This window comes from Eleutherodactylus coqui, chromosome 1, assembly GCF_035609145.1.
Source record: "Eleutherodactylus coqui strain aEleCoq1 chromosome 1, aEleCoq1.hap1, whole genome shotgun sequence".
NCBI classification, from domain to species: domain Eukaryota; kingdom Metazoa; phylum Chordata; class Amphibia; order Anura; family Eleutherodactylidae; genus Eleutherodactylus; species Eleutherodactylus coqui.
Genome location: NC_089837.1, coordinates 202,329,404 through 202,341,083, shown reverse-complemented (window position 1 = coordinate 202,341,083; position 11,680 = coordinate 202,329,404). Strand labels below are relative to the sequence as shown.

The 11,680-nt window shown below is 43.7% G+C and overlaps 1 protein-coding gene across 1 annotated transcript in view; it reads left to right on the top strand.

The window, feature by feature from the left end:
* Positions 1-9,493: 9,493 nt before the first annotated feature.
* Positions 9,494-11,680, top strand: part of PACRG (parkin coregulated) — a 645,102-nt gene continuing 642,915 nt past the window's right edge. Inside the window, exon 1 of the mRNA XM_066605428.1 lies at positions 9,494-9,689. Coding sequence (XP_066461525.1) covers positions 9,591-9,689 — 99 coding nt within the window. The 5' untranslated portion in view covers positions 9,494-9,590. The remainder of the gene's footprint in view (positions 9,690-11,680) is intronic.

The following is an 11,680-nucleotide window of genomic DNA, read 5'->3' as shown; positions in this document are numbered from 1 at the left end:
GGTTGGTGCTGGCGTGTGATGCCAAACACCAATATTGGGCAGAACTGGGAAGCGTTATCAGTGTGATAACATGCACCTGGTCAGATACTGAAATCAGCTGGGGTCAGACTATAAAGTGTTGTCAAATGATGACTAGTGTTGCTTATTGTGATTGGCTAGGTGATAAAATCATAATAATTTTTGCAAGATCAGATCACCTGATTTTTAACAAAAAAAAGGAAAAATAACAAGCATTTTAATAATAAAGGGGGGAGGGGTGTGTGTGAACTACATGAACTTTGTAGAACTTGATCGAGATGTTGCCCTTAGTCAGATTTGAACCTAGAACTCCAGCACTGCAAAACATCAGCACTAACCACCTAACCACCACACTTGTCTGTCATGCTCCGGAGGAGACAAACAACAGCATGAATAAAAATGAAGAGAACAGACAAATCCCATCTATGTGTTGCCTTTGGTCAGATTAGAACCTGCAACCCTAGTACTGCAAAACAGCAGTGCGAAAAACTGAGTCACCACACCTGTACTTTCTACTCCAAAGGAGAACAGGTAGAATTAACACAAAGAGACCATAAAACTGCTTCCTGATGTTGAAATCTAGAACTACAGTACTGCAAGGCAACAATGCTAATAACTGAGCCATCACTCCTTCTTTGGAGGAGGAAGGAGAGAACAGGAAGAATAAACTCAAAGAGAACATGCAAACTTCATTCAGTTGTTGTCCATAATCAACCATGAACCTAAACCCCCAGTGGTACAAGGCAAGTGTTAGTTACTGAGCCACCAAGCTTCTTACTTCTTCCTCCTCCTGCTTCTTCTCTAGAGAAGATGATCTTCTTATTTCCTGCTTCCTTTCCCCCTCTTTCTACTTCTTCTCATTTATATACTTCTTCACTTTCTACTTCTCCCTGTAATCAGAAATAGAAAAGAAAACGGAAGAACATGAAGAAGAAAAAACAAGCATGATGGCTCAGTTAGTAGCAGTGTTGCTGGGGTCCTAGGTTAAAATCTCTCCAATTAAAACAATTGCATGCAAGAGACACTCTATGTGTTTCTCTTTCTATTCCTCCAGAAAAGGAAAACTAACGACAATGGTTGATGTTAGCATTACTGCCTTTGGACAGATTTGAACCTAAAACTCCAGCACTAAAAGGCAACATCTGGATGTTTTTATGTTCTCTTTGTGTTTATTTTTCCAGTTCTTCTACTCCTCTAAAGTAAAAATGATAGGTGTGGTGGTTCAGTTGTTAGCACTACAGCTTTGCAGTGCAGGAGTTGTAGGTTCTTATCTGACAAGGGTAATATCGGGGTGGGATTTTTCTTTTCTCTTTGTGTTTATTTTTGCTGTCGTTCCGGCTCCTCTGGAGCACGGTGGCTCAGTTGTTAGCATTGCTTCCTTGTATTTACTGAAATTGTAGGTTCAAATCTGTCTATTGGAAACATCTTCATGGTGTCTTTATGTTCTCTTTGTGTTTATTCTTTCTGTTCTTCTCTTCCTCTGCAGTAGAAAGGACAGGTGTGGTGCTTCATTTGTTAACACTGCTGCTTTGCAGTGCAGGTATTGTAGGTTCTAATCTGGCCAAGGGCAACATGTTGGTGTTTTTTTTAATGTTCTCTTTAGGGCACAATTACTGTTTTACATGAGTTTCTGGTGTAAACATGATAAGGTTTTGCATAAAAGTGGATTTGTACAAACATTTGCAACTATTCTTCAGTTTGGGCCGCCCTGCCACTTTTTCATTAAACGATGGGCAGAGCTTGTCGGGATGGGGCATGGCTGCCCCAGAATAACAGATTTATGTAATTTACATTACGTATGGGCAGCATTTCCATACTCATCCCCGCCCTGTTTCAATTTTTAAAAAAAAGTCACACTGTGCATGTCCATGTACGTATAATATGCGAACATGTGCAGTGCCATACGTGATCTCTGCCGGCTCTCTGCTAGTAGAGTGTATGGCTTAAAAATGAGTAAAACTCTGTGGAAGAGCGTTTTACGCATACGGCCGTGGGCATGAGCCCTTAGTTGAAAAACGTAGTGCTTACCTTATTCTATTTCTGTGCTACAGACAGGCATAAGGACAACTACAGTAGATTAGTCCAGCAGAGTCCCTTCCCTATTGATTTCTTTATATACAGCGGTCAGAGCTCTTTTCTTCTGATACAGAACTCCAAACCCCCTGTCTAGATATACAGTAACTAGGTATAATTTTAGTTGTCCACAGCCACCACAAGAGAGAGCTTAGGAGCTTACTTCATACATTTAGTCATTGAACCAAATAATAAAACAGTATATAGTAAGCTCCTAAGCAACTTACACTTTCCAATAGAATCCATAAGAAGACAGAATTTGATCTCTGACCGCTTTAACCCCTTAATGACACAAGACATCTCCAAGAAAAAATATAATAAAAAGCGATCAAAAAGTCGTATGCATTCACGAATGGTACCAACAAAAACTACAGGATGTCCTGCACAAAATGAGACATCGCACAACTATGTCGACGAAAGAATAAAAAAGTTATAGCTGTCAAAAGATGGTGGCAGAAAATAATTTTTTAAAAATGAAATATCTTTTTAAAAAAATAAAAGTAGTATAGCAAAAAAACCCTACATACATTTGGTATCATAGTATTCGTACTGAACCACAGAATAAAGTGTTCATGTCATTTCTGTTGCAGTGTGTACGCCGTAGAAACAAGGCGAACATAAAGATGGCAGAATTTCGGGTTTTTTTCCATTTCACTCCACTAAGAATTTTTAAAAAGTTTTTTCAGTATATTATATGGTTCATTATACAGTACCATTGGAAAAAAACAACTCATCTCGCAAAAATCAAACCCTCAGACAGCTATGTTCATGGATAAATAAAAGAGTTATGAATTTTTTTAAAAGGGGGGAGGGAAAACTGAAAATTGAAAAAAAGGGGACCTTCCTTAAGGGGTCAAAGATACATTAAGAAATTAATCAGCAGAGTCTACTGAACCTAAAACAGACACTGACTTACTCGTATACCTTCTAATAGGTGGCGCTTCTGCAAGCACTTTGCAAACCTAAAAATGATATGCCTTTTTTTTAATATTCCCTTTGCTTTTAAGCACCCCATACACAGCAAGCCAGAAGCGACTACTTCTTTTATCAATTATTGTACTCTCTTATCGCATGGGTCCATTTAATATTGTCCCAGACACCTTAGATTGCAATCATTTTGCACTGAAGTCCTTTTCATATTTTACACTGTGGATGTTTTGAACCTTAGCCAGGCCTTTATCATGTAGCCTCAGACATTAAATTGATGGGATTTATCCATGTGCAGTGCTGTCTATTAGGCTACCTACACACAGGCCAGCGTGATATCGGGCCATGAAACTGCAATTTACCCACATAAATCGATAGTCCAGTGTACATTCTGTATGTTCTCTCTGCTCTGATGGCACCTATACACTATACACAGAATACAAGAAGAGGTAGTTCTCTAGTCCCATTTTATCGTAATGGTGATGAAAAGCCTGATGTTACCATATTAACCCCTTCGCGCTCCAGGGCGTAAGTTTACGTCCTGGGAGCGGGGTACTTCCCGCAACAGGGCGTAAACTTACGTCCTGGAGATAGCACGAGATCACATATGACCTGGCGCTATCCCGCAGCGGGAGCCGTCTGTCAGTTACAGCCGGCGTCCCGCTGCAACAGCGGGGAGGGGGGGGGGGGGGGGCATCAGAGATTCGCCCCCCTCTGTTAATCGCTTCCCTGCCGCGATCTAAGTAGATCGCGGCAGGGAAAGGGTTCACAAAGGGAGCGCGCTCCCTCTGTGTCTTCAGCCAGCTCCCGCGATGTTATCGCGAGAGCCCGACCTGTTGTCATGGCAACAGGACGCTAGACACTGGCGTCCTGTATTGCCAATGCCTATTATCGCTGTATAAGCGATAAGGTATGGCAGGACAGTAGCCCTACCATGCCTTATCACAGCGATGGGCAGTACTGTGGTCAAAGTCCCCCAGGGGGACACATGTTCTGTAAAAAAAAAGATTAAAAAATGAAAAAAAATGTAAAAAAAAAGTAAAAAAACCTTTTTTTATGCTTTTTCTCTCCCTGCGATCATAAAAAAAAAAAATAATAGTTTTACAATATAGTTAAAGGGGTTGTCTCGCGGCAGCAAGTGGGGTTATATACTTCCGTATGGCCATATTAATGCACTTTGTAATATACATCGTGCATTAAATATGAGCCATACAGAAGTTATTCACTTACCTGCTCCGTTGCTGGCGTCCCCGTCTCCATGGCTCCGTCTAACTTCAGCGTCTAATCGCCCGATTAGACGCGCTTGCGCAGAAGGGTCTTCTGCCTTCGGCTCGGTCTGGCACGAGCGGCGTTCTGGCTCCGCCCCCTTCTAAGCGTCATCGCGTAGCTCCACCCCTTCATGTGTGCCGATTCCAGCCAATCAGGAGAACCATAACTTCTGTATGGCTCATATTTAATGCACGATGTATATTACAAAGTGCATTAATATGGCCATACAGAAGTGCTTAACCCCACTTGCTTTCGTGAGACAACCCCTTTAATGTACCCAAAAGTGGCACCGATAAAAAACAGTTGACATGACTTTTGATAAATAGAGAAGAAAATCCGCCAAAAATCATTGCGTCCTTAGGCCTCATGTCCACGGGGAAAATCGGGCCCGCTACGGATTCTACATGTAGAATCTGCAGCGGGTCCCTCCTGCCCCGCAGACATGAGGGCTGAAAACAAGAATTTAAAAGAATTTACCTATCCGTAGCGGGCAGGGAAGGTCAGCTGTTCCTCACGGCCGGATCTTCTTTTTTGGCCGGCGGATGAATGCGCATGCGCCGGGCACATCCGCCGAGCCGAAGCAAGAAAGATGCGGCCGTGAGGAAGAGCAGACCTTCCCGGCCCGCTCCGGATGGGTAAATACTTTTAAATTCCTATTTTAGGTCTCCCGCGGATTCGGACGGCTTCCATAGGCTTCAATAGAAGCCCGCGGGAGCCGTCCCCGCGGGAGACCCGCACGAAAATGGAGCATGGTCCAGATTTTTTCATGCTCCATTTTTTTTAAAATCCCTTTTATTGACCATCCGCGGGTATTTATCTACCCGCGGGTGGTCAATGTATCCCTATGGGATGCGGATCCGCATGCGGGAGATCCGCTGCGGATCTTAAATCATATTTTGCCCGTGGACATGAGCCCTTAAGCCCAAAATAGGCCATGTCCTTAAGGGGTTAATATAGTAAATTTATCACTTAAAAACATGATTTATATATGAAGGAGTTGGAATCTAGGAAAATCATGGAGTTGGAGATATGGTTTACTGATTCTATAGCCCTGATTTTTTGTGGTCAGGCATAGGTTTTTTTTGTTTGACTTTTTTTCATATAGAGAAAAACACCAGAAAAACTGCCATAACCAGAGCACCCTGCGATTCTGCAAAAAGATCATGCACCGATAAAAATGCAGCAAATGTGGGGGAAAAAAACTGCAATGTTTGTAATATTTCATAACTTCTTATTGAGGTATGGGTAACCTCTGGATGCAGAGTTTCTTGCTGCAGAAGAAAAAATAGGGGTTTTACAAAAAAGTTTAAAAAAGCAACCCTCCGGGCCTTCAGGAATAAGGATGGCCACACTAGCTTCTCTGACTGCCTGATGCATGCTGGACATTAGTATGTATCATTAGTCTAAGACCTTCCACCTGCTTTGATTAACCATTGCTAGCCACATGGACAGTGCTAGCCAGACAGAACAGCATGTAATGCCTTACACTGATACATACAATGCACAGAGTGCATGAAGTAGTCAGAGAAGTGGTTCGGCCATCTTTGCTTCTCCACTTTAAAGGGATCAGATTTTACGAATTCAAATCAAGATCATTGCTACAATACTTATAGCCCTCCATTTTCCACATTTTAGTTTGCCAGTTGTTTGTGCCATGTGTAAATGAGCCATCCTGTGGCCGTACTTAAGGCTGCATTCAGACGAACGTATATCGGCTCGGTTTTCACGCCGAGCCGATATACGTTGTCCTTGTGTGCGGGGGGGGGGGGGGGTGGAAGAGCCAGGAGCAGGAACTGAGCTCCCGCCCCCTCTCTGCCTCCTCTCCGCCCCTCTGCACTATTTGCAATGGGGAGAGGTGGGTGGGGGCGGGGCTAATTCTCAAAACTTAGTCCCGCCCCGCCTCCCTTCATTGCAAATAGTGCAGAGGGGCGGAGAGGAGGCAGAGAGAGGGCGGGAGCTCAGTTCCTGCTCCTTGCTCTTCCATCCTCCCCCCCCCCCCTGCACATGAGGACAACGTATATCGGCTCGGCGTGAAAACCGAGCCGATATACGTTCGTCTGAATGCAGCCTAAGTGTGGAAAACAGAGGACTATCAGTATTGTAGCGCTGGTCTTGATTAGCATTAGTAAAATCGGATGGAAGATCCCTTTAAGTGTGACACCAGGCTATGTGTTACAAGCCCTCATACAGCTACGACAATAGAAAAGGTAAATAAAAACTGTATGGCCATAGAAATGTGGTAAGACAAAAAACTAAATAAAAAGCTACATCTTTAACTGAAGTGGTATAGATGGTCCAAATGTTAAACTGAACCTCCAACATAGCAGATTAAAGTCTTGTTCATATCTAGGAAATTATAGTACCAGTGTTTCTGGTGGTGCAATGCGCCACACAGCTCTGATACGTGCACGTCACACACACACCGCTATGCTACGTTGCTTTCGCATATCAGCTGCACGTGATTTACGAACTTCACCAGCTCGCTGAGGAGACATGTTTGCTCATATCTTTCGCATATCTGCTGCACGAGATTTACAAACTTCAGCTGGTGGCTGAGGTGACATCGTGGCTTGTCGCTGTGTCACGTAATCTGCATTAGCTTCACGGCAGCGTTGAACCATCTCTGGTGAAATGTTTGCACGGCAGCAACCGTGTGTTTCAACACTGGGCAACAGTTGACGATTAGGTGAAGGCTGGACTGGTGTTGGCGGCATTAGCACTTGAGATGACATGATATCATGTTCAGGAGATGTAAAGATAGTGTTGAAGGTTTATGCTTCAATCTTGTTGATTAATATGCAGCGCCAAATATATATATATATATATATATATATATATATATATATATATATATATATACATACAGGTGTAAGATATAATTTATTGCAGTCTCCACACAGATGTCCAGCTGTCTCACAACAAACTACAAACTGCAAAGACTGAGTACTACTGTATCCATAGCACCTGAGGCCACAGGGGTTTGTGGGGGATGTAGTCTGCTCCTAATCCCAAATTCAGCTCAGAGATCATGTGGCAGATCACATGACGGTGACATCATCACAGGTCCTGTCAGCATACGAGCTATGTATGTGTAAATTTGTGAGGTGTGATTAAGGCCTCGTTTACATGAGTGACATGGCATCGCTGCAAGAAACTCACAGCGACATTACATCGCTGGTCAGTGCAATATTGCTGCAGATTTTTTTGGGAGGTGGGGTAGCTTGAAATATAACCCCTACCCCGAAAATAAGCCGTAGCTGAAGAAAAAAGTAAAAATACACATACATCACCTTACAAGCACTCTCTGACGCTGCAGCAGCTTTTCCCAAGGACCTGGCACTGTTTCTTTTCATCATCTTCTGGCCGGGGATTGAAAAATCCCCACCTCCTGGAAGCACTGACTGTGATTGGCTGACGCTTAGCCAATCACAGCCAGCGCTCAATGAATGGCTGTGATAAAGGATTTGTGATTAGGTCACCGTCATGTGATCATGGGGCGGAGCTAACAGCCGGTAACTGACATCACAGCAGCTGTCAGGTTCTGCATGTAACTCACACAGCACACACGGACTGACAGACAACTGGTCGTAATTATTAGGAATTTATAGTACCAGTGTTTCTGGTGGCGCAATGCGCCACACAGCTGAGCTATTTGGTACATCTATTATGATCCCCACACATCACACACACAGCTCCACTACATAGTACATCCATGCTGATTTCCAGACATCACAAGCTCAGCAGACTCCTGGATACAATGATCAGCTCCTGGTCATGTGATCCCTGACTCTACCCATACAGGTGATCACATGACGGTGACATCATCACAGGTCCGGGTCGCTGCTGTCAGCTTATTCAGTATACAGTACTTTCTACCAAACTGCATAATGGTTCCTCCCACAGCAGTAACGTCACCGCAGGTCCTTCAGCCCTCCGGATCTCTGTGGTGGTGGTAGGTCGGTGTCTTCTGTCAGGACCACTGAGTTGTGTCTAAGATAATAATGGCTTAGTTGCATTTTCATTTTTGTCCTCCTATTCCAAGAGCTCAAACTTTGTTGTTCTGCTATCGGTCAGGCTCTGTGTTTTATATATGTTGTAGGACCTGCGATGACATCACCAGGGAGTGGAGCAATGATGTCACCGGGGCGAAGCATGAAAAGCACCTACACACAAACATACATACTCACGGTCGAGTGGTCGTTAGTAGTTTGATGATGATAGAGTTTCCTGTCTCTACATTTTGTAGGCAGAAAACACATGCGCGTATGTGCTAATACGCTCACCGTTATGGAGCGTTTTAGAACATTACCCGGGGGAGAGGGTTTGGACTATTCGAACTCCATGCTATTGCTAAAGATAGAGCAAGTCTTAATGCATGAGAATCCCGATAGTGGAAACTAAGCCATTGAAATCAATGGTAACATTTTGTCCCTTTATGCGGCCTTGATTTTCACGGCTACATAACTAGACAAAAACACACCCATCTGTTTAAGCCCTTAAACTGGAATGAAAAGTTTCAATTTTTCTTTATTGATTTCAGTAGGTTTAAAAAAAAAAAAAAAAACTAATTGATTTTAGGTCCTTTCCATTCCATTATATTTATGTTTTTAACAGAATAAATAATGTAGCAGACTGGATTATGTCAGTTGACAGTCGGCACCTGAGGGGTTTGAACCCTTGCTCTGACCTCATGTACATTTATTGAAAGTATGACCATAACGCATATCTGTTGGCATTTAGGCTCAGTTATCACCACTATGTTGGAATAGCGCCAGACGAAACCTGCTGACTATAATGGGTTCCATCGGCTATTTCCACAAATGAAGTAGCCTTGCATGATGTTTGCAGGAATCAGGATCAGGCTTAAAAAATAAACCCACCGGGTGATAATGTGAACGAAGCCTTATCTGCTCTTAGCCCCGTTATCACATCCCTCATCTGCTTGGCGACCCCACTATATATATGTGATGGTTTCTCTCACAGGCGCTTGTAACCTCCAGTACTACTTATCCCCCGGCAGCCCAGTAAATAACGTAGTAATTACAGCCTGCGCTCACAGCTTCCTCACCAGGAGCCGCAGACACAAGTGCCGCCACGCCAGAACGCATGCGCAGCCCTGCAAAGCACGCCGGGACAGCGTATGGCTTGAGCAGTTTCCTGGGTCGCGTGCTACGTCACAAGTACAGTTGACACGTCGCCTAGCAACGAGTATCAGCGTGCGCCGTTGTTGTCTTGGCAACGGTCATAAACTAGAGGACCATCTCCGGCTTCACGGTGCTCAGGGGTTACGTCTAACGGAGAATATGGTGATCGAGAGCGATACGAACAAGGCAGCCCAGGCGGACAGGACGGCGGCTGCCTCCCAGGGATTTACCGTCAGAGCCCTGATGAAGAATTCAATAGTAAGTGACGGAATGCGAGCCGCACAGTGAGGAGCATGGCTGATGGCAGGACAGTCCCATGGTGGTCCCATGTCTTGGACACCAGTGAGTGCTGCAGGGTATATAGAGCCTTCCTCCCATCCTGGGTGTCCTGCAGCACCTCTCATGGCTGCCCTTTACAATGTGGCCCCAAAGTTCCTATCTGAATGACCATGTTGTGTGTTTGCTATTAGCCTATGAAGTAGTGCGCTTTGCATTGTACAGTCCTGTGGGGTTGGCTGAGCTGCATCATCTTGTGTCCGCCACACAACAGTCGCATCCCGATCGCGTCATTGTGAGAAATGCGACACTTTTCTATATTGTGAAAAAAAAAAAACCTCCTAAAAATTTGGATAAAAAAAGACACGCCGCCAAGCTGCAGTAAAGGTGGAATGAAGGTAGCTAATGTGACTGTAAGGCGCAACCGGGAAGTGCAAGACCAAAGTTGTCATGTGGTCCTAGAAACAATATAGTACTTTTAGCAGAATATAGCTCTGTAGAATGTCTTCCATTTGGAACAGGGAATTACTACTTTTTTTTTAGTTTTTTTTTGTCAAATTTATGCAGAACTTACTATAAAATGAGAATGAAAAAAGTTTGAAGCATAGCAGTGTCAATGGGAGTGTCAGAAAATGCCAAGAGTTTGAACTCTCTGGCGGTCCCATTGAAATGAACTGAGTTGTGTGCATGTTCAACTATCACTTCCATTAACTCAGGGATGCCCCAATCCCCATTCTACCAATACACAGGAGTCTTGGCCATGAGGCCTTCTACGATCAGCTGCTTATTCCCTATCCTATGCACATGGATAACTTAAAGCCGTTGGCTACTTTCTGGGTGCTCAATTCATCATATGCCCTAATGTGTGGCATGTTTTAAAACAAAGTACTTTCTCATATGGCCTCTCTTGCTCATCACGTTCCCTGACTCAGAAACAGTTCTAAAATGTTGCAGCGCCCCTCTCGTCCACTGTGGCGCTCAGCATGTGTTGCTCTGTAGCAGGGCAGCTCAAAATAGTTACATGTATGCCTAGCTGCACAGGTCGTGTTGTAGAAGCAGCTGTGCATGCGTCACCCTTCCAGAAGTATCACATACGTTACGCAATGCCTGTGCTGAATACTGAATGCCAAGTGCAGCTGTCCAGGGCAGTTTTATTAGAACGTTACAGTGCATCCCCAAAAATACCATAAACTAGTCTGCCAGTGGCCAAATAGATAGGAAAATAGTGAATATAAAAGATAATATATATATAGAGAGAGAGAGAGAGAGAGAGAGAGAGAGAGAGAGAGAGAGAGAGAGGGAGAGGGAGAGAGAAAATCAAGTAGAAGGACACATGGTATGGCTTGAGAAAAAAATAAATAGCTATAGATATATACTCTACAGTACAATAGTGTCTATTTATTGTATACTATTGTACTGAATATCAGAATATATATATAAAATAGTTACTATATGTCCAAAATTGTATAAGATGTACAATTTGCAAACAGAGAAGGAACAGGAGTACTACTGATAAGAGCTATATAAAGCAAACAAAAGCGAGTGTGCGTTCTGTATTCTTAAGTGTGCTGGTTCTTAAGGGCCCATTTACACGTAATGATTATCACTCAATTTCCGTTAAAACAAAGAATTTGAGCAATAATAATGGAGTGTAAATGCAAAAAAATCTCTTAGTTCACAAGTCGTTATCACTGACTTTCAGTCAGCATATAAACTACCGCTGGATCGCGGGCTTCTCGTTCCATGAAAACGTTCCCTGTTCAGTGCTTCACATAGTAGTTGAAGTGCAGAGCGAGACGCCAACCTAAAGCCTGCCTGTCTATATGCTCTGCACGAGCGCTAACGACCTCAGCGGTGATGTCAGCGCTCATGCAGTCTTTTAGCCGACTGTTGTCCCGTGTAAAATCACCTTAAAGGGGTTGTCCCGCGGCAGCAAGTGGGTCTATACACTTCTGTATGGCCATATTAATGCA